Source organism: Oncorhynchus gorbuscha, linkage group LG03 (genome assembly GCF_021184085.1).
Source record: "Oncorhynchus gorbuscha isolate QuinsamMale2020 ecotype Even-year linkage group LG03, OgorEven_v1.0, whole genome shotgun sequence".
In the NCBI taxonomy this organism is placed as follows: Eukaryota; Metazoa; Chordata; class Actinopteri; order Salmoniformes; family Salmonidae; genus Oncorhynchus; species Oncorhynchus gorbuscha.
In genome coordinates, this window is record NC_060175.1 from 108,367,240 (window position 1) to 108,391,378 (window position 24,139).

The 24,139-nt window shown below is 45.8% G+C and overlaps 1 protein-coding gene across 1 annotated transcript in view; it reads right to left on the reverse strand.

The window, feature by feature from the left end:
• Positions 1-23,752, reverse strand: part of LOC124032441 (mitochondrial carnitine/acylcarnitine carrier protein-like) — a 40,773-nt gene extending 17,021 nt beyond the window's left edge. Inside the window, exons 1-7 of the mRNA XM_046344845.1 lie at positions 23,519-23,752; positions 19,113-19,202; positions 13,955-14,082; positions 10,450-10,540; positions 7,943-8,066; positions 6,838-6,910; positions 6,127-6,236 (exon numbers count right to left, since the gene is read on the reverse strand). Coding sequence (XP_046200801.1) covers positions 6,127-6,236; positions 6,838-6,910; positions 7,943-8,066; positions 10,450-10,540; positions 13,955-14,082; positions 19,113-19,202; positions 23,519-23,659 — 757 coding nt within the window. The 5' untranslated portion in view covers positions 23,660-23,752. The remainder of the gene's footprint in view (positions 1-6,126; positions 6,237-6,837; positions 6,911-7,942; positions 8,067-10,449; positions 10,541-13,954; positions 14,083-19,112; positions 19,203-23,518) is intronic.
• Positions 23,753-24,139: the final 387 nt, after the last annotated feature.

The window sequence follows — 24,139 nt, forward strand, 5'->3', positions numbered from 1 at the left end:
CACACACAGTAAGAAAAAACATATTTTCATTTAAATCTAAATGTTTAGTTACGCTTCCCCCAGTTCATTTGAAATATTTATCTGTAGTTCCCCCAGGTCTTCACACAGGTATTAATTCAGTGATCCTTCTCTGTACCTTCCTCTGTTACTCTGGAGCAGGATGAGGACTGAGAATCTGTCTGTTATTGCCAGTTGTCACCACTAGATGGGAGCATTCAGCTGCTGTCTCCTATAGTCCTGGCTGCCAGGCTCCTGTAGTTTCATGTCATTTAGCAGACGCTCTCATGCAGAGATATTTACAGTCAGTCCATTGAACTGTGACAACCCTCCCACTCTGTCTGCAGACCCTCCCACTCTGTCTGCAGACCCTCCCACTCTGTCTGCCGACCCTCCCACTCTGTTTGCAGACCCTCCCACTCTGTCTGCAGACCCTCCCACTCTGTCTGCAGACCCTCCCACTCTGTCTGCAGACCCTCCCACTCTGTCTGCCAAATTATTTTCTTTCTCTTGTTCTCCTTAATAGGAGGTCGGTGGGCGGAGCCGGGAGGGTCGTCAGCAAAATGGGACACACCTGGGCTCGGGTGTGTCCTGGGATAAATACACCTCTTCCCCATTTTATTGGAGAGAGTCTCTCCATGCAGACACACGGATAGAGTTTGGTTGTGGCAGTTAGCAGGTTGCTTTGGCACCTTTCAACACCCCTCATTATCACATTTATGCACGCAAATACTCACCTACATTACTGACTACACACACACACCATTGTTCATTGTATTTAGTTTACTTCCATTAATAAATATATTGTTATTCCTTATCTCCACGTTGTCTCCCTTTTTTGTTTTACGAACTTCGAGTCGGTTCGTGACAAGTGTGGGCCTGTCTGGGATTTAAGGTTGGTTCCTAGACATTTTGGCATATAGCACTTTGTTGCATTATGAAGGACTAATACGAGTATGAGTTGTGTTTGGGTGAAAATGTGAAGTTAATGTTTGAGAACTCTGTAGGTGCTTTGTAATTTTCGTGACAGCTTTTGAGTTGTAATGTTTGGTAGGCCCAGTGTTGGTTGCCTTTGTTTGGGAAATTTGCCACTGCGGTGGATAGTTGGTTGTGTGCTGCGTTGGAGAGTATATTGGTTAGTTTCCAGGCCCCTGCCCAGGCTGGAGACTCATGATTTACTCACTGTTGGGACATCGGTCTGAGGTGAGTACCATTGGCTGTGTACCTCAGTGGGAGATTTGGATAGGGTAGTGACACTTGCTACCTGAAGCTATAGCCTTTATTTTTCCCCTGTTAGGCTTAGCGATGTGTTTCACTTTGGAATACGTTGGGCATGGTTATTTTGTTTGTTATTTTTGTGTGGTGTCTGTGGACAGAGCAGTTGTCTCGGGGGCACATCCATGGCTTGGGTGAATCTGCCAGCATGCTGCGTGTTTTAATTAATTAATAAACTTTTCCCTTGCCAGTAGATTAGTGTGTAATTACCCACCGCAAATCCGCACAAAGACTAGGGTTGAGTTACTGTAGGTCTTATGGGAAGCTCCATATATTTATCTCTTCTGTGGTGCCCAGCGTGATTGTCAGTTCTCTTGAGGTCCGGTCTGGTGTGTTCAGCAGAGGGGAAGAGCGAGATCTTTTTTCTGTATTTCTAGTGACTATGGCGTAGACACATTCATTCGCTTTCCATCAGAGGAACTGTTAGAATTATGTACTGAAGAACAGCTGAACAGTACCAGGTTGAAATTAGTGATAAACGTCTAAACAATTATATTAGGTTGATATTGAAGGCCAATCTCCCTGTTTCATTACACTGGCTGCTCCATCTGTTAGCCCTAGTGGTCTTCTTTTAAACAGCAGAAACAACTGCTTCTGTTACAGCTAGAGCACGATCGTGAGAAGCTAGAGCACGATCGTGAGAAGCTAGAGCACGATCGTGAGAAGCTAGAGCACGATCGTGAGAAGCTAGAGCACGATCGTGAGAAGCTAGAGCACAATCGTGAGAAGCTAGAGCACAATCGTGAGAAGCTAGAGCACGATCGTGAGAAGCTAGAGCACGATCGTGAGAAGCTAGAGCATGATCGTGAGAAGCTAGAGCCCCTAACAGGGGTGGAGTTAGGGGGTGTGTCTGGCCCCTAACAGAGATGGAGTTAGGGGGTGTGTCTGGCCCCTAACAGGGATGGAGGAAGGGGGTGTGTCTGGCCCCTAACAGGGATGGAGGTAGGGGGTGTGTCTGGCCCCTAACAGGGATGGAGGTAGGGGGTGTGTCTGGCCCCTAACAGGGATGGAGTTATGGGGTGTGTCTGGTCCCTAACAGGGATGGAGTTAGGGGGTGTGTCTGGCCCCTAACAGGGATGGAGGTAGGAGGTGTGTCTGGCCCCTAACAGGGATGGAGGTAGGGGGTGTGTCTGGCCCCTAACAGGGATGGAGTTAGGGGGTGTGTCTGGCCCCTAACAGGGATGGAGGTAGGAGGTGTGTCTGGCCCCTAACAGGGATGGAGGTAGGGGGTGTGTCTGGCCCCTAACAGGGATGGAGTTAGGGGGTGTGTCTGGCCCCTAACAGGGATGGAGGTAGGGGGTGTGTCTGGCCCCTAACAGGGATGGAGGTAGGGGGTGTGTCTGGCCCTTCTTACATCATATAGCCCTTCTTACATCAGCTGATATCTCAAAGTGCTGTACAGAAACCCAGCCTAAAACCCCAAACAGCAAGCAATGCAGGTGTAGAAGCACGTGTCGTGTGTTATATTTAATGTGTTTTATACCATGTGCTAATTACCATGTGTTATGTGTTTAATATACAGTATACATCATGTGTTTTATACCATGTGATAATTACCATGTGTTATGTGTTTAATATACAGTATATATCATGTGTTTTATACCATGTGATAATTACCATGTGTTATGTGTTTAATATACAGTATACATCATGTGTTTTATACCATGTGATAATTACCATGTGTTATGTGTTATGTGTTTAATATTAGTTTAATATATATCATGTGTTTTATACCATGTGATAATTACCATGTGTTATGTGTTTAATATACAGTATATATCATGTGTTTTATACCATGTGATAATTACCATGTGTTATGTGTTTAATATACAGTATATATCATGTGTTTTATACCATGTGATAATTACCATGTGTTATGTGTTTAATATACAGTATATATCATGTGTTTTATACCATGTGTTTTATGTTGTCAACTATGCATGCGTCCTTCTTGGCCAGGTCACATTTGGAAAATAGATTTATTTTAATAGATTTATTTCACCTTTTTTTTAACCAGGTAGTTTAGTTGAGAACAAGTTCTCATTTACAACTGTGACCTGGCCAAGATAAAGCAAAGCAGTTCGACACAAACAACACAGAGTTACACATGGAATAAACAAACAGTCAATAACACATAGAAAAAGTATATACACAGTGTGTGCAAATGAGGTAACTGCATCCCGTTTGTTGAGTAGAGTGTTGGAAGCTATTTTATAGATGACATCACCGAAGTCGAGGATCGGTAGGATGGTCAGTTTTACGAGGGTATGTTTGGCAGCATGAGTGAATGAGGCTTTGTTGGGAAATAGGAAGCCGATTCTAGATTTAATTTTGGATTGGAGATGCTTAATGTGAGTCTGGAAGGAGAGTTTACAGTCTAACCAGACACCTAGCTATTTGTAGTTGTCCACATATTCTAAGTCAGAGCCGTCCAGAGTAGTGATGCTGGACGGGCGGGTGTGGGCAGCGATCGGTTGAAAAGCATGCATTTAGGAGCAGTTGGAGGCCACGGAAGGAGAGTTGTATGGCATTGAAGCTCGTCTGGAGGTTAGTTAACACAGTGTCCAAGGAGGGGCCAGAAGTATACAGAATGGTATCGTCTGCGTTGAGGTGGATCAGAGAATCACCAGCAGCAATAGCGACCTCATTGATGTATACAGAGAAGAGAGTCGGCCTGAGAATTTAACCCTGTGGCACCCCCATAGAGACTGCCAGAGGTCCGGACAACAGGCCCTCTGATTTGACACACTGAACTCTGTCTGAGAAGTAGTTGGTGAACCAGGTGAGGCAGTCATTAGAAAAACCAAGGCTGTTGAGTTTGCCGTTAAGAAGGTGGTGATTGAAAGAGTCGAAAGCCTTGGCCAGGTCGATGAATACGGCTGCACAGTAATGTCTCTTATCGACGGCGGTTATGATATCGTTTAGTACCTTGAGCATGGCTGAGGTGCACCCGTGACCAGCTCTGAAACCAGATTGCATAGCGGAGAAGGTACGGTGGGATTCAAAATGGTCGGTAATTTGTTTGTTGACTTGGCTTTCGAAGAGTTTAGAAGGCAGGGTAGGATAAATATAGGTCTGTAGCAGTTTGGGTCTAGAGAGATGTGACCTCTCTGGTTAAATAAAGGGTAACAAATAAATAAACTCACCAAAAAAATAAATGTCCCTTTTTCAGGACCCTGTCTTTCAAAGATGGGGCGGCAGGGTAGCCTAGTGGTTAGAGCGTTGGACTAGTAACCTGAAGGTTGCAAGTTCAAACCCCCGAGCTGACAAGGTACAAATCTGTCGTTCTGCCCCTGAACAGGCAGTTAACCCACTGTTCCTAGGCCGTCATTGAAAATAAGAATTTGTTCTTAACTGACTTGCCTAGTTAAATAAATGTTTTAAAAAAGTAGGTAAAATTAAAAATGAAAAAAGATCATTTGTAAAAATTGAAACACTTTCCTATGCTTGTTCAATGAACCATAAACAATTAATGAACATGCACCTGTGGAACGGTCGTTAAGACACTAACAGCCTACAGATGGTAGGCAATTAAGGTCACAGTTATGAAAACTTAGGACACTAAAAAGGCCTTTCTACTGACTCTGAAAAATCCTGCTCATCTGCGTGAACGTGCTGCAAGGAGGCATGAGGACTGCAGATGTGGCCAGGGCAATAAATTGGAATGTCCGTACTGTGAGATAACTAAGACAGCGCTACTGGGAGACAGGATGGACATTTGTTCGTCCTCGCAGTGGCAGATCACGTGTAACAACACCTGCACAGGATCGGTACATCTGAACATCACTCCTGCGGGACAGGTATAGGATGGAAACAACAACTGCCCGAGTTTCACCAGAAACGCACAATCCCTCCATCAGTGCTCAGACTGTCTGCAATAGGCTGAGAGAGGCTGGACTGAGGGCTTGTAGGCCTATTGTAAGGCAGGTCCTCACCAGACATCACCAACAACAACGTCGCCTATGGGCACAAACCCACCATCACTGGACCAGACAGGACTGGCAGAAAGTGCTCTTCACTGACGAGTCACGGTTTCGTCTCTCACCAAGGGTGATGGTCGGATTTGCGTTTATCGTCGAAGGAATGAGCGTTACACCGAGGCCTGTACTCTGGAGGAGGACCGATTTGGAGGTGGAGGGTCTGTCATGGTCTGGGGCGGTGTGTCACAGCATCATCGAACTGAGCTTGTTGTCAATGCAGGCAATCTCAACGCTGTGCGTTACAGGGAAGACATCCTCCTCCCTCGTGGTACCCTTCCTGCAGGCTCATCCTGACATGACCCTCCAGCATGACAATGCCACCAGCCATACTGCTCGTTCTGTGCGTGATTTCATGCAAGACAGGAATGTCAGTGTTCTGCCATGGCCAGCGAAGAGCCTGGATCTCAATCCCATTGAGCACGTCTGGGACCTGTTGAATCGGAGGGTGAGGGCTAGGGACATTCCCCCAAGAGATGCCTGGGAACTTGCAGTTGCCTTGGTAGAAGAGTGGGGCAACATCTCACAGCAATAACTGGCAAATATGGTGCAGTTCATGAGGAGGAGATGCACTGCAGTACTTAATGCAGCTGGTGGCCACACCAGATACTGACCGTTACTTTTGATTTTGAGCCCCCCCCCTGTTCAGGGACACATTATTCCATTTCTGTAGAACTTGTTCAGTTTATGTCTCAGTTTGATTAATCTTGTTATGTTCATACAAATATTTACACATGTTAAGTTTGCTGAAAATAAACGCAGTTGACTGTGAGATGACATTTCTTTTTTTTGATAAGAGTACAGAGTAAACAAATCAAAAACCTTCAGCCAAAGGACATTGGGTCGACCTGGTTTGTGTGTGTGTGTGTCAGTGTACCTGTCTGGAAGTTGGTCTTGAGTACGTCGGGTGGAAGTCCCACAATCCAGTTACAGATGCCCGCTATGCCACCGCAAAGGAGGATCTTTGGAGTGCTGAGCTGGGACACACTGGAACACACACACACAGGGTTAAACATTTACACACACACACACACACACAGGGTTAAACATTCACACACACACACACACACACACACACACACACACACACACACACACACACACACACACACACACACACACACACACACACACACACACACACACACACACACACACACACACACACACACACACACACACACACACACACACACACACACACACACACACACACACACACACAGGGTTAAACATTTATATACACACACACGCAGGGTTAAACATTTATACACACACACATCACACTCACACCACAGACACACAATTCACACATTACACACACACACACACACACACACACACACACACACACACACACACACACACACACACACACACACACACACACACACACACACACACACACACACACACACACACACACACACACACACACACACACACACACACACACACACACACACACACACACAGGGTTAAACATTTATATATCAAGTGATTGATATCTGTTACCAATTATTGCAGTGTGTTCTATAAAGTTTTGGATGAAGAGGTGTTGGGGTTGTAATGGTAACATGAGACTGACCTTTCACCCTCAGCTGTCATTTTGTGTTTCAGGAAGTCATAAACCATGAAGTAGGCACCATTAGAAGGCACGTCTAGAGGAGGGGGGAGAGAGGGACAGGGAGACAGACAGGGAGAGAGGGAGAGAGGGAGAGAGAGAGGGAGAGAGAGAGAGAGAGAGAGAATGGGAGAGAGAATGACAGGGAGACAGACAGGGAGACAGGAAGAGAGAGGGACAGGGAGACAGACAGGGAGAGATAGAGAGAGGGACAGGGAGACAGACAGGGAGACAGGAAGAGAGAGAGAATGGGAGAGAGAGGGACAGGGAGAAAGACAGGGAGAGAGAGAGACAGGGAGAGAGGGAGAAGAGAGAGAGAGAGAGAGAGAGAGAGAGAGAGAGAGAGAGAGAGAGAGAGAGAGAGAATGGGAGAGAGAGAGAATGGGAGAGAGAGGGACAGGGAGAAAGACAGGGAGAGAGAGAGGGACAGGGAAAAGACAGGGAGAGAGAGAGGGACAGTGAGAAAGACAGGGAGAGAGAGAGTGACAGGGAGAAAGACATGGAGAGAAAGAGGGACAGGGAGAAAGACAGGGAGAGAGAGGGACAGGGAGAAAGACAAGGAGAGAGAGTGACAGGGAGAGAAAGAGGGACAGGGAGAAAGACAGGGAGAGAAAGAGGGAGAGAGAGAGGGACAGGGAGAAAGACAGGGACAGAGAGAGGGACAGGGAGAGAGAATGGGAGAGAGAATGGGACAGATAGAGAGAATGGGAGAGAGAGAGAAGAGAGGTATATTGTAAAAGGCATTTGAGAGCAACAGACTGGTGAACTAGTCTTATTTTATTGAACAGCAATCATATATTTCAATCCAGGGTAGAACAACGCTAGTAGTTAGTCATGTTGAACTTATACCTGATTTATATTACTATCATGGGAACCAAAGTGCAATATAGATTTAAAGACACACACACACACACACACACACACACACACACACACACACACACACACACACACACACACACACACACACACACACACACACACACACACACACACACACACACACACACACACACACACACACACACACACACACACACACACACAGGGTAAAGTCTGGTGTGTGTACCTCTGATGAGTGTGAGTGTTGTTCCTTTGTAGATGGAGCGGATGCCTTGTGTTTTATACAACTTGAGAGCACAGTCCAGAGGACCTGCATACCGTACTGCCTGCTGCCTCCCGCTGGCCTGCACCTACACACACACGCGCACGCACACGCACGCACACACACACACACACACACACACACACACACACACACACACACACACACACACACACACACACACACACACACACACACACACACACACACACACACACACACACATCTATCCAATCCTGTCAGATCCATTTGGGAGTAGTTAGGGAGTAGGAGCTAGAGGGAAGGGATTAGGAGCTAGGGGGAAGGGATTAGGGAGTAGGAGCTAGGAGAAAGGGCTTATGGAGGAGGAGCTAGGTATTAGGGAGGAGTATCTAGGGCTTAGGGAGTAGGAGCTAGGGGAAGGGGTTAGGGAGTGGGAAATAGGGTGAAGGGTTTACGGAGTAGGAGCTAGGGGGAAGGGGTTAGGTAGTAGGAGCTAGGGGAAGGGGTTAGGTAGTAGGAGCTAGGGGAAGGGGTTAGGTAGTAGGAGCTAGGGGGAAGGGGTTAGGTAGTAGGAGCTAGGGGAAGGGGTTAGGTGGTAGGAGCTAGGGGAAGGGGTTAGGTAGTAGGAGCTAGGGGGAAGGGGTTAGGTAGTAGGAGCTAGGGGAAGGGGTTAGGTAGTAGGAGCTAGGGGGAAGGGGTTAGGTAGTAGGAGCTAGGGGGAAGGGGTTAGGTAGTAGGAGCTAGGGGAAGGGGTTAGGTAGTAGGAGCTAGGGGAAGGGGTTAGGTAGTAGGAGCTAGGGGGAAGGGGTTAGGTAGTAGGAGCTAGGGGAAGGGGTTAGGTAGTAGGAGCTAGGGGGAAGGGGTTAGGTAGTAGGAGCTAGGGGAAGGGGTTAGGTAGTAGGAGCTAGGGGAAGGGGTTAGGTAGTAGGAGCTAGGGGGAAGGGGTTAGGTAGTAGGAGCTAGGGGGAAGGGGTTAGGTGGTAGGAGCTAGGGGGAAGGGGTTAGGTAGTAGGAGCTAGGGGGAAGGGGTTAGGTAGTAGGAGCTAGGGGGAAGGGGTTAGGTAGTAGGAGCTAGGGGAAGGGGTTAGGTAGTAGGAGCTAGGGGAAGGGGTTAGGTAGTAGGAGCTAGGGGAAGGGGTTAGGTAGTAGGAGCTAGGGGAAGGGGTTAGGTAGTAGGAGCTAGGGGGAAGGGGTTAGGTAGTAGGAGCTAGGGGGAATGGGTTAGGTAGTAGGAGCTAGGGGGAAGGGGTTAGGGAGTAGGGTATGTAGGAGTAGGAACTAGGAGGAAGGGGTTAGGTGGTAGGAGCTAGGGGGAAGGGGTTAGGTAGTAGGAGCTAGGGGGAAGGGGTTAGGTAGTAGGAGCTAGGGGGAAGGGGTTAGGTGGTAGGAGCTAGGGGGAAGGGGTTAGGTAGTAGGAGCTAGGGGGAAGGGGTTAGGTAGTAGGAGCTAGGGGAAGGGGTTAGGTAGTAGGAGCTAGGGGGAAGGGGTTAGGTAGTAGGAACTAGGAGGAAGGGGTTAGGTAGTAGGAGCTAGGGGGAAGGGGTTAGGTAGTAGGAGCTAGGGGGAAGGGGTTAGGGAGTAGGAACTAGGAGGAAGGGGTTAGGTAGTAGGAGCTAGGGGGAAGGGGTTAGGTAATAGGAGCTAAGGGGGGAAGTGGTTAGGTAGTAGGAACTATGGGGAAGGGGTTAGGTAGTAGGAGCTAGGAGGAAGGGGTTAGGTAGTAGGAGCTAGGGGGAAGGGGTTAGGGAGTAGGAACTAGGGGGAAGGGGTTAGGTAGTAGGAGCTAGGAGGAAGGGGTTAGGTAGTAGGAGCTAGGGGGAAGGGGTTAGGTAGTAGGAGCTAGGGGGGAAGGGGTTAGGTGGTAGGAGCTAGGGGGAAGGGGTTAGGTAGTAGGAGCTAGGGGGAAGGGGGGGGTTAGGTAGTAGGAGCTAGGGGGAAGGGGTTAGGTAGTAGGAGCTAGGGGGAAGGGGTTAGGTAGTAGGTGTTAGGGGGAGGGGTTAGGGAGTAGGTGTTAGGGGGGGAGGTAGGGGTTCGGGAGTAGGTGTTAGGGAGTAGGTGTTAGGGGGAGGGGTTCGGGAGTAGGTGTTAGGGAGTAGGTGTTAGGGGGAGGGGTTCGGGAGTAGGTGTTAGGGAGTAGGTGTTAGGGGGAGGGGGTTCGGGAGTAGGTGTTAGGGAGTAGGTGTTAGGGGGAGGGGGTTCGGGAGTAGGTGTTAGGGAGTAGGTGTTAGGGGAGGGGGTTCGGGAGTAGGTGTTAGGGAGTAGGTGTTAGGGGGAGGGGTTCGGGAGTAGGTGTTAGGGAGTAGGTGTTAGGGGGAGGGGGTTAGGGAGTAGGTGTTAGGGGGAGGGGGTTAGGGAGTAGGAGCTAGGGTTTAGGGATTAGGATTTTGGGGAAGGGGCTAAATTAGGGAGTACAATTTAGGTATTTTTGATTGGGTTTGAAGCTTTGGGATGTTATGGACAGGGGCAGGGAGTGAGTGTAGTCATTTTACCTGTAGTAAACACTTGACCCTTTCTCCAGGACACACTATCACTGTAGTGAAAACACCTGCTAGACAGCCTGAGAGAAACAGTTGGGTAGGCCTGACAGAGAGAGAGGGGGAGAGAGAGAGACAGAGGGAGGAGAGGCAGGAAGAGGGAAGAGAGGAGGCAGAAAGAGGGGAGAGAGAGAGAAGTCAATATGAGGAATGTGTGTGTGGTTGTCACTCAGGGGTGGGAAGGATGGAAGTGAATGATAGGAGAGAGAAGGGCTACAGATATATTTAGGCTTCACATTTCAACTATTACACCACACAGAAAGGAATACAGAAAGAAAGAACTCCTCCCACTACTCCTCCCACTACTCCTCCCACTACACCTCCCACTACTCCTCCCACTACTTCTCCCACTACTCCTCCTCCTCCCACTACTCCTCCCACTACACCTCCCACTACTCCTCCCACTACTCCTCCCACTACTCCTCCCACTACTCCTCCCACTACTCCTCCCACTACTCCTCCCCTCCGGCGTTTGACGTCACCTGCTTACTAACCACCGGTCCTGGTTACCATCATTACGCTCACCTGTTCCTCATGATGAGGCTCACCTGTTCCTCATGATGAGGCTCACCTGTTCCTCATGATGAGGCTCACCTGTTCCTCATGATGAGGCTCACCTGTTCCTCATGATGAGGCTCACCTGTTCCTCATGATGAGGCTCACCTGTTCCTCATGATGAGGCTCACCTGTTCCTCATGATGAGGCTCACCTGTTCCTCATGATGAGGCTCACCTGTTCCTCATGATGAGGCTCACCTGTTCCTCATGATGAGGCTCACCTGTGTAACGAGTGCTCTAAGAGTCAGGAAGCAAGTTCAGGGAGTGAGTGTTTTAATAAAAGAAACACAAACAATGCACCACATGAAAAGAGGCAATAACACCTGAGGAAGAACCAAGGGGAGTGACAGATAGAGGGAAGATAATCAAGGAGAAGATGGAGTCCAGGTGAGAGACAGATAGAGGGAAAATAATGATAATATAATATATAATAATAATATATGCCATTTAGCAGACGCTTTTATCCAAAGCGACTTACAGTCATGTGTGCATACATTCTACGTATGGGTGGACCCGGGGATCGAACCCACTACCCTGGCATTACAAGCGCCATGCTCTACCAACTGAGCTACAGAAGGACCACGAGGACCAAGGAGGAGATGGAGTCCAGGTGAGAGACAGATAGAGGGAAGATAATCAATGAGGTGATGGAGACCAGGTGAGTGACAGATAGAGGGAAGATAATCAAGGAGGTGATGGACTCCAGGTGAGTGACAGGTATAGGGAAGATAATCAAGGAGGTGATGGACTCTAGGTGAGTGACAGGTATAGGGAAGATAATCAAGGAGGTGATGGAGTCCAGGTGAGTGACAGGTATAGGGAAGATAATCAAGGAGGTGATGGAGTCCAGGTGAGTGACAGATAGAGGGAAGATAATCAAGGAGGTGATGGAGTCCAGGTGAGTGACAGATAGAGGGAAGATAATCAATGAGGTGATGGAGACCAGGTGAGTGACAGATAGAGGGAAGATAATCAAGGAGGTGATGGAGTCCAGGTGAGTGACAGGTATAGGGAAGATAATCAAGGAGGTGATGGAGTCCAGGTGAGTGACAGGTATAGGGAAGATAATCAAGGAGGTGATGGAGTCCAGGTGAGTGACAGATAGAGGGAAGATAATCAAGGAGGTGATGGAGTCCAGGTGAGTGACAGATAGAGGGAAGATAATCAATGAGGTGATGGAGACCAGGTGAGTGACAGATAGAGGGAAGATAATCAAGGAGGTGATGGAGTCCAGGTGAGTGACAGGTATAGGGAAGATAATCAAGGAGGTGATGGAGTCCAGGTGAGTGACATGAAGCCAGGTACACAAGACGATGGTGACAGGTGTGCAGGACAATCAGCAGCCTGATGACCTAGAGGCCGGAGAGGGAGTATAATCAGCAGCCTGATGACCTAGAGGCCGGAGAGGGAGTATAATCAGCAGCCTGATGACCTAGAGGCCGGAGAGGGAGTATAATCAGCAGCCTGATGACCTAGAGGCCGGAGAGGGAGTATAATCAGCAGCCTGATGACCTAGAGGCCGGAGAGGGAGTATAATCAGCAGCCTGATGACCTAGAGGCCGGAGAGGGAGTATAATCAGCAGCCTGATGACCTAGAGGCCGGAGAGGGAGTATAATCAGCAGCCTGATGACCTAGAGGCCGGAGAGGGAGTATAATCAGCAGCCTGATGACCTAGAGGCCGGAGAGGGAGTATAATCAGCAGCCTGATGACCTAGAGGCCGGAGAGGGAGTATAATCAGCAGCCTGATGACCTAGAGGCCGGAGAGGGAGTATAATCAGCAGCCTGATGACCTAGAGGCCGGAGAGGGAGTATAATCAGCAGCCTGATGACCTGGAGGCCGGAGAGGGAGTATAATCAGCAGCCTGGTGACCTAGAGGCCGGAGAGGGAGTATAATCAGCAGCCTGATGACCTGGAGGCCGGAGAGGGAGTATAATCAGCAGCCTGATGACCTAGAGGCCGGAGAGGGAGTATAATCAGCAGCCTGATGACCTAGAGGCCGGAGAGGGAGTATAATCAGCAGCCTGATGACCTAGAGGCCGGAGAGGGAGTATAATCAGCAGCCTGACCTGACCTAGAGGCCTAGAGGCCGGAGGGAGTATAATCAGCAGCCTGATGACCTAGAGGCCGGAGAGGGAGTATAATCAGCAGCCTGATGACCTAGAGGCCGGAGAGGGAGTATAATCAGCAGCCTGATGACCTAGAGGCCGGAGAGGGAGTATAATCAGCAGCCTGATGACCTAGAGGCCGGAGAGGGAGTATAATCAGCAGCCTGATGACCTGACCTAGAGGCCGGAGAGGGAGTATAATCAGCAGCCTGATGACCTAGAGGCCGGAGAGGGAGTATAATCAGCAGCCTGATGACCTAGAGGCCGGAGAGGGAGTATAATCAGCAGCCTGATGACCTAGAGGCCGGAGAGGGAGTATAATCAGCAGCCTGATGACCTAGAGGCCGGAGAGGGAGTATAATCAGCAGCCTGATGACCTAGAGGCCTGATGGAGAGGGAGTATAATCAGCAGCCTGATGACCTAGAGGCCGGAGAGGGAGTATAATCAGCAGCCTGATGACCTAGAGGCCGGAGAGGGAGTATAATCAGCAGCCTGATGACCTAGAGGCCGGAGAGGGAGTATAATCAGCAGCCTGATGACCTGGAGGCCGGAGAGGGAGAATGCGTGACTACCTGGACTCCATTTCCTCTCTCATTACCTCCTCTATATCTTTCCCTTAGGTCTATTCCCCAGGCAGCATTCATGTTGTTTCATGTCCGTACGCTGCACTTGTGTCTTGCATTGTTCTCTGTTACGTTTCTTATTACACTCTCTACCTGAACTTGCTTCCTGTTTCCCAGCGTCACTGTTATAAAGAAAGAAAGGAAGAAAGAAAGAAAGAAAGGAATACCTACATCAGTGTCTTAGTGGAGTCTGGTTGCAACAGCTGTTTTCCCAGTCCGAACCCAAAGAAACTAATGGCCATCATAGGAGCTACGCTGGCTAGGGGGGCCCCCATCCCCTTGTACAGCCCAAGAAGTCCCTAAACACACACACACACACACACACACACACACACACACACACACACACACACACACACACACACACACACACACACACACACACACACACACACACACACACACACACACACACACACACACAATGTTGGTGCGGTATGCAAATTGGAGTGGGTCTAAGATTTCCCTTGTGTCTTTGCGTGTCAAAAACAATACACGTCAAATACGCTTTTAATTTGACACATCAAATGACACAATTCTGTTATAGAATGTTGTGTGTGTGCTGAATTTTCAGGTGCAAGCCAAGCTCCTCCACTATGACCAGTAGCGCTGTCAAAGCTGTACAAAAATAAAAGTCTGCAAACAAGAACACACCGGCCAAAAATAAAAGTCTGCAAACACTGGCCACAAACGATGTGTTTACAATAGGCTTGTGTTCCACCGAATGGGAAAACGTCTGTGTGAGCATTTGAAATAAGATTAGGATCAAATGAGCAGGTTCAAAAAATGTTGCTAATATCTTTGATACAGATGTTATTTAGCAGCTTCTGTGGTAGTTAGCTAGCTTTAGCTTGGTACTTAGATAGCACCAATGCAACTAGCCTGAAATCAATGACCAGTAGAAACTGCAGTCATTTTCAAAACTCTTAGCAATGATTTAGGAATACTTCTGAGTAAGTATTAGCTAGGTAGCCACTTGTTGTTTAACTTCAGTTCATGAAAACAACTAGCTAGGTAATTACTTATCCCTATTGCCCAAAGCTAATGTTATAAGCAGCCGAGTAGCTTCCTCTGGCTCGTGAGGCTTGAACCGGTTTATGTTTTGTGAAGCTAGCCACAATAAGGATTAGCCACAATAGTGGAATTTGCAGTTGGCCTTCAAAAATAAAAATCCCTCGTTGAAAGTGATGCAGAACATTACAATTTATTTAGACTAGATCATGTTATTACAAGGTTAGAGTGTTGTAATGTGGAGCAATGAAATGGAGGATCGGTCTACTTGGTGAGAACAGAACACAAAGTTTATGTAAATATTAGCATTGTAGCTCAGGGACTTTGACTGAGGGGAAATCACCTGCCCAGTCAGCCTATTGTGCGTACTGACAATCATATTGCACTGTACAGCCTTACCTAAGGATTGGGGATCAATTAAATGGGGTATCAGTCTACTCAGCATCTAAGAGCTCCTCAGAGTTATCAGACTCCAAAACATCCACGTTGTTTTTCCTCTGGAATAGTGTTCAATACAATATAGTAGGTTGACTGGTACAATAAATGTGGCTCAATTCAGTGGTTTCAGATTCCCACAATCAAATCAAAGTATATTTGTCATGTGCGCTGAATACAACAGGTATTTATTCACCTTACAGTGAAATGCTGAATACAACAGGTATAGTAGACCTTACAGTGAAATGCTGAATACAACAGGTCTAGTAGACCTTACAGTGAAATGCTTACTTACAGGCTCTAACCAATAGTGTGAAAAAGGTGTTAGTTGAACAACAGGTAAGTAAAGAAATAAAACAACAGTAAAAAGACAGGCTATAACAGTAGAGAGGTTATATACAGTAGTGAGGCTACATACAGACACCGGTTAGTCAGGCATATAGTCAGGCTGATTGAGGTAGTATGTAGATATGGTTCAAGTGACTATGCATATATGATGAACAGAGAGTAGCAGTAGCGTAAGAGAGGGGTTGGCGGGTGGTGGGTGGTACACAATGCAGATAGCCAGGTTAGCCAAGCACTCAATTGGGTCAGCCCAATTGAGGTAATATGTACATGAATGTATAGTTAAAGTCACTATGCATATATGATAAACAAAGAGTAGCAGCAGCATAAAAAAAGAGGGGTTGGGGGGGCAAACAATGAAAATAGTCTGGTAGCCATTTGATTACCTGTTCAGGAGTCTTATGGCTTGGGGGTAAAAACTGTTGAGAAGCCTTTTTGTCCTAGACTTGGGATTCCGGTACCGCTTGCCATGCGGTAGTAGAGAGAACCATCTATGACTGGGGTGGCTGGGGTCTTAGACCATTTTTAGGGCCTTCCCCTGACACCGCCTGGTGTAGAGGTCCTGGATGGCAGGAAGCTTGGCTAGTCCTTATTGTGGCTAGTCCTTATTGTGGCTAGCTATACATATGGTCTGACCACCGTTAATCAAATACGAACAGAAAAATTAAGAACTTAAAAATGAGGGTTATTTTAGATGATGACACCAAGCTAAATAGTCCTGAAACTGTCGTTTTGTTTTTGGGAAGTAACATTGTTTGCATCCATCAGCTAGCTAACTTTTGTCTTTATGACATTGTAGCGTGAGACAAATTTACCAGCATCATAGCATAGGTATCGATGAATCGATGTGACATTTTAAATACGAGTGATAGTGTAATCAATGTGTAATGACTATGTAAAAGATTTGTGTTATGATTATTATTATGTATTTTTTATTTCACCTTTATTTAACCAGGTAGACTAGTTGAGAATAAGTTCTCATTTGACAACTGTGACCTGGCCAAGATAAAGCAAAGCAGTGTGACACAAACAACAACACAGTAATACAACAATACAATAGAAGAAGTCTATATACAGTGAGTGCAAATGAAGTAGGATTAGGGAGTTAAGGCAATAAATAGGCCATAGTGGCAAAATAATTACAATATAGCATTAACACTGGAGTGATAGATGTGCAGAAGATGAGTGTGCAAGTAGAAATACTGGGGTGTAAATGAGCAAAATAATGAAAATAAATACAGTATGGGGATTAGGTAGTTGGATGGGCTGTTTACAGATGGGCTACGTACAGGTGCAGTGATCTGTGAGCTGCTCTGACAGCTGGTGCTTACAGCTAGTGAGGGAGATATGAGTCTCCAGTTTCAGTGATTTTTGCAGTTTGTTACAGTCATTGGCAGCAGAGAACTGGAAGGAAAGGCGGCCAAAGGAGAAATTGGCTTTTGGGGTGACCAGTGAAATATACCTTCTTGAGCGTGTGCTACAGGTGGGTGCTGCTATGGTGACCAGTGAGCTGAGATAAGGCGGGGCTTTACCTAGCAAAGACTTGGATGACATGGATGACCTGGAGCCAGTGGGTTTGGCGACGAATATATGATACGAGGGCCAGCCAACGAGAGCGTACAGATCACAGTTTTGTGTGGTATATGTGGCTTTGGTGACAAAACGGATGGAACTGTGATAGACTGCACCCAATTCGCTGAGTAGAGTGTTGGAGGCTATTTTGTCAATTACATCGTCGAAGTCAAGGATTGGCAGGATAGTCAATTTTACGAGGGTATGTTTGGCAGCATGAGTGAAGGATGCTTTGCTGCGAAATAGGAAGCCGATTCTATATTTAGTTTTGGATTGAAGGTGCTTAATGTGAGTCTGGAAGGAGAGTTTACAGTCTTGCCAGACACCTAGGTATTGGTAGTTGTCCACGTATTCTCAGTCAGAACCGTCCAGAGTAGTGATGCTGGAAGGGCGGGCAGGTGCGGGCAGCGATCGGTTGAAGAGCATGCATTTAGTTTTACTTGCATTTAAGAGCAGTTGGAGGCCACGGAAGGAGAGTATTATCAGGTCCCGATTTGTCAACAAGCGTCAAATAGTGTTATTTGACATGTATCTTTTTTGACACAAAGACCCAAACTGCGTTCCATAGTTTATGCACCTTTGGCAGTGATTACAGCCTCATGTCTTCTTGGGTATGACACTACAAGCTTGGCACACCTATATTTGGGGAGTTCCTCCCATTCCTCTCTGCAGATCCTCTTAAGTACTGTCAGGTTCGATTGGCAGCGTCGCGGCACAGCTATTTTCAGGTCTCTCCAGAGATGTTAGATCGGGTTCAAGTCCGGGCTCTGGCTGGGCCACTCAAGGACATTCAGAGACTTGTCCCGAAGCCACTCTTGCATTGTCTTGGCTGTGTGCTTAGGGCCGATGTCCTGTTGGAAAGTGAACCTTCGCCCCAGTCTGAGGTCCTTAGCGCTCTGGAGCAGGTTTTCATCGAGGATCTCTCTGTACTTTGCTCCATGCATCTTTGCCTCAATCCTGACTAGTCTACCAGTCTCTGCCACTGAAAAACATCCACACAGCATGATGCTGCCACCACCATGCTTCACCTTAGGGATGGTGCCAGGTTTCCTGCAGCTTGGCATTCAGGCCAAAGAGTTCAATCTTGGTTTCATCTGAACAGAGAATCTTGTTTCTCATGGTCTGATAATCTTTAGGTGCCTTTTTGGCAAACTCCAAGCGAGCTGTTATGTGCCTTTTACGGAGGAGTGTTTTTTGTCTGGCCACTCTACCATAAAGGACTGCTTGGTGGAATGCTGCAAAGAGGGTTGTCCTTCTGGAAGGTTCTCCCATCTCCACAGAGGAACTCTAGAGATCTGTCAGAGTGACTATCGGGTTCTTGGTCACCTACCTGACCAAGGCCTTTCTCCCCAGATTGCTCAGTTTTGCCAGGAAGCCAGCTCGTAGGAAGAGTCTTGGTGGTTCCATACTTCTTCCATTTAAGAATGATGAAGGCCACAGTGTTCTTGGGGACCTTCAATGTTGCAGACATTTTTTGGTACCCTTTCCCAGAAATGTGTCTCGACACAATCCTATCTTGGAGCTCTTCGGGCAAATTCCTTCGACTTCATCGCTTGGTTTTTGCTTTGACATGCACTGTCAACTGTGGAACCTTATATAGACAGGACAGACAGGTGTGTACCTTTCCAAATCATGTTCAACCAATTGAATTTACCACAAGTGGACCCCAATTAAGTTGTCGAAACATCTCAAAGATGATCAATTGAAAAAGGATGCACCTGAGCTCAATTTCGAGTCTCACATAAAAGGGTCTCAATATTTTTGTAAAAACGGGATCCGTTTTTAAAATTTTAATACATTTGTAAAAATTAAAAGAGAACTGTTTTCACTTCATCATTATACGGTATCATGGGTAGATTGCTGAGAATTTGTATTTATTGAATCCTTTTGTAGAATAAGGCTGTAACGGAACAACATGTTGAGAAGGCAAGGGCTCTGAATCCTTTCTGAATGTATGTGTGTTCACCTCTTTGGAGACAGTCTTTCGGAAGCAGTCATAAGCACCTTTGTAGAGGACATCCTGGCTGGGCACTCTGGGCTGGGTCTGTAGCCGCACCTGAACAGTGGTGTACACAATACTACAGTATTATACGGTGTAGGTTAGTACACAATACTACAGTATTATACGGTGTAGGTTAGTACACAATACTACAGTATTATACGGTGTAGGTTAACACACAATACTACAGTATTATACGGTGTAGAATAACACACAATACTACAGTATTATACGGTGTAGAATAACACACAATACTACAGTATTATACGGTGTAGAATATCACACAATACTACAGTATTATACGGTGTAGAATAACACACAATACTACAATATTATACGGTGTAGAATAACACACAATACTACAGTATTATACGGTGTAGAATAACACACAATACTACAGTTGTATACAGTGGTAGGATAACAAACAATACTATGGTATTATACAGCGGTAGGATAAGACACAAAACTACAGTGTAAATACATTTGAAATCAATCACTTTTTGACAGCATCCCTTTTGATTTAAACATAACTCACCATACATGTTTGCCCATGGAAGAAGTGTTCAGAAAGTGACTATTTAGACCTGAATGAGAAATATGTGCTCAAAGATGACCGGCACAGGTTTCATACATTTACATATAACGATAAAGTGTACTTTAAAAAAATCTTCCTCTGATTTGTCATCCAAAGGATCCCAGCTATTTTTTTAAACCTTTATTTAACTAGGCAAGTCAGTTAAGAACAAATTCTTAATTTCAATGACAACCTAGGAACAGTGGGTTAACTGCCTTGTTCAGGGGCAGAACAACAGATTTTTACTTTGTCAGCTCAGGGATTCAATCTTGCAACCTTCCGGTTACTAGTCCAACACTCTGACCAATAGGCTACCTGTCGCCCCAAGAATGATCAAGTCCTCCTGTAGTGTCGTTTTGTTAGATAAAATCCTTCTTTATATCCCAAAAAGTCTGTTTAGATGGCGCCATCGATTTGAGTAATCCACTCGTTCAACTTGCAGAGAAAGGAATCTGAGAATTAAGGGTTAAGGGTAGGGGTCCTATATATCCTATAGTGTAGGGGTTCTATATATCCTATAGGGTAGGGGTTCTATATATCCTATAGGGTAGTGGTTCTATATGTCCTATAAGGTAGGGGTTCTATATGTCCTATTGGGTAGGGGTTCTATATATCCTATAGGGTAGGGGTTCTATATGTCCTATAGGGTAGGGGTTCTATATATCCTAAAGGGTAGGGGTTCTATATGTCCTATAGGGTAGGGGTTCTATATATCCTATAAGGTCGGGGTTCTATATGTCCTATAGGGTAGGGGTTCTATATGTCCTATAGAGTAGGGGTTCTATATATCCTATAGGGTAGGGGTTCTATATGTCCTATAGGGTAGGGGTTCTATATGTCCTATAGGGTAGGGGTTCTATATGTCCTATAGGGTAGGGGTTCTATATGTCCTATAGGGTAGGGGTTCTATATGTCCTATAGGGTAGGGGTTCTATATGTCCTATAGGGTAGGGGTTCTTTGTGTCCTATAGGGTAGGGGTTCTTTATGTCCTATGGGGTAGGGGTTCTATATGTCCTATAGGGTAGGGGTTCTATATGTCCTATAGGGTAGGGGTTCTATAAGTCCTATAGGGTAGGGGTCCTATATGTCCTATAGGGTAGGGGTTCTATATGTCCTATAGGGTAGGGGTTCTATATGTCCTATAGGGTAGGGGTTCTATATGTCCTATAGGGTAGGGGTTCTATATGTCCTATAGGGTAGCGGTTCTATATATCCTATAGGGTAGGGGTTCTATATGTCCTATAGGGTAGGGGTTCTATATGTCCTAGAGGGTAGGGGTCCTATATGTCCTATAGGGTAGGGGTTCTATATGTCCTATAGGGTAGGGGTTCTATATGTCCTATAGGTTAGGGGTTCTATAAGTCCTATAGGGTAGGGGTCCTATATGTCCTATAGGGTAGGGGTTCTATATGTCCTATAGGGTAGTGGTTCTATATATCCTATAAGGTAGGGGTTCTATATATCCTATAAGGTCGGGGTTCTATATGTCCTATAGGGTAGGGGTTCTATATGTCCTATAGGGTAGGGGTTCTATATGTCCTATAGGGTAGGGGTTCTTTGTGTCCTATAGGGTAGGGGTTCTTTATGTCCTATAGGGTAGGGGTTCTATATGTCCTATAGGGTAGGGGTTCTATATGTCCTATAGGGTAGGGGTTCTATAAGTCCTATAGGGTAGGGGTTCTATTTATCCTATAGGGTAGGGGTTCTATATGTCCTATAGGGTAGGGGTTCTATATGTCCTACAGGGTAGCGGTTCTATATATCCTATAGGGTAGGGGTTCTATATATCCTATAGGGTAGGGGTTCTATATGTCCTATAGGGTAGGGGTTCTATATGTCCTATAGGGTAGGGGTTCAATATGTCCTATAGGGTAGGGGTTCTATATGTCCTATAGGGTAGGGGTTCTATATATCCTATAGGGTAGGGGTTAAATATATCCTATAGGGTAGGGGTTCTATATGTCCTATAGGGTAGGGGTTCTATATGTCCTATAGGGTAGGGGTCCTATAGAGTGTAGAGAATCATTGTAACATCTAAACCGCTGTGAAATGTCTTCTCAATAACCCACAATATAGTATTTTCAGCTGTTTGAAACAAAACTGAGATTAAATACAGCAAACAACTAGACTTAAGAACGGGACGCATAGAAATAGAGCACATAGAACATATCTACTGCATCTTAGACTTTTAACCAGAGTGACAGATCTATAACACATAGAGTAGATCTACTGCATCTTACAATTTCAATGATAATGAAAGGGCTATAACACATATAACAGATCTACTGCATCTTAGACTTTCAATCAATCAGAGTGACAGATCTTTCAGTTACATGTATTTCTATGTGAAGTTGGCCGGGTCAACAAACAGTTACATATTGCAACTTTAAATGATAGATTTGAATGTGAAACTATGTACTGGTGTGTGGCCAACAAGTTTTATAGAGAGAACACACAACATTTTTCGTGTCATTTGAGAGTTTAACATTTAAGTCCTGCGGACCCAAGTGCGTGGCAGAATCAACAGTACAAAACCAAAGATATTGACAGTGGTGGAAAAAGTACCCAATTGTCATACTTGAATGAAAATAAAGGTAATGTATTAGAAAATGACTCAAGTAATCGTGAAAGTCACCCAGTAAATGACTACTTGAGTAAAAGCACTTGGTTTTAAATATACTGAAGTATCAAGAGTAAAAGTATGAATCATTTAAAATTCTTTATATTAAGCAAACCAGACGACACAATTTTGTTTTTTTACGGATAGCCAGGGGCTCCAACAGTCAGACATAATTTACAAACGATACATTTGTGTTTAGTGAGTCCACCAGATCAGAGGCAGTAGGAAGGACCAAGGAGGTTCTCTGTTTAGAGTCCACCAGATCAGAGGCAGTAGGGATGACCAGGGATGTTCTCTGTTTAGTGAGTCCACCAGATCAGAGGCAGTAGGGACGACCAGGGATGTTCTCTGTTTAGAGTCCACCAGATCAGAGGCAGTAGGAATGACCAGGGAGGTTCTCTGTTTAGTGAGTCCTCCAGATCAGAGGCAGTAGGAATGACCAGGGAGGTTCTCTGTTTAGTGAGTCCACCAGATCAGAGGCAGTAGGAATGACCAAGGAGGTTCTTTTGATAAGACAAATAAAAATCAAATCACATACACATGGTTAGCAGAAGTTAATGCGAATGAGTGTGTGAATTTGACCATTTTCTATCCTGCTAAGCATTCAAAATGTAACGAGTACTTTTGGGGGTCGGGGAAAATGTAAGGAGTAAAAAGTACATTATTTTCTTTAGGAATGTAGTGAAGTAAAAGTTGTCAAAAATATAAATAGTAAAGTAAAGTACAGATACCTCAAAAAACTACTCAAGTAGTACTTCAAAGTATTTCTACACCGTTGGATAGTGATCCGTTTTAAGCAATCGATTTTATGTCGTCGTGACGACTATAAACTCTATACTAACATCACCAATCTGAGGTCAAAGTGATGACTCATTTCACTACATTTTATAGGGTGAAAATGCAAGTTCATGGAAGGTAGTAACACAACCTTTCCACATGAGGGAAATTAGCATAATATAAAATAATTAAACAACTGCAACAATGACTTCCATTTCCCACTCATCATGTCCCACTCATCATGTCCCACTCATCATTTCCCACTCACTCATAAAAATGCTCTCAAACACAACTGAACTGAGCGCACTAGACGAGAGCCACAGTGCCTGCACAGCATAATGTTTGATGTCCCTATATATAGGTTAGAAACGCTAGACGTAACGGGACATAAATAAAGTCACCTTGATTGTGTCGAGCGGGTGTCCCACGAACAGAAGGCAAGCTCCTCCCGCTCCTCCCGCCACAAAGTTCTTTAACAGAGAGATATGTTTCTCCTGGTTTCCCTGGAGGAGCTCCAGCTCCAACTCTCCCAACTCTCCCATTCTCTTCTCACATAATAACCTATTAGACACACACGCTCTTCTTCCCCCTCATTGCGCACGTGACTTCCCTTCTGATCCCCAACGGTTGAAACTGTGCACTTAAACACACACTCAACATCACGTGTCTCCTCCTCTCTGCCCCCGACCGTCTCTTTCTGTGCTGGACTTCCATTGAACCTCTCTCAATTCAAAAAGGTGTTTTATTGGCATGGGAAGCATAGGTTTACATGCCATAGGCAAGTGACAAAAACAATAAACAAAAGTGAGATGAAACCAATGTAACAACATCAACTAAATTTGCTCTCTTGTTCATGAAGACTTGACCCTTAACAGCCGTCCTCTCCGCTCCACTGGGCTGTAGGTCAAATGGAAAATGTATTTTTAGGTGTGCATGCAAAGCAGTGCACAACTCGATTTCTTGCTGCAGTATATTAGCGACACCTAGTGGTGCAATACCAGCGGGGCACTAGGAATCACCTG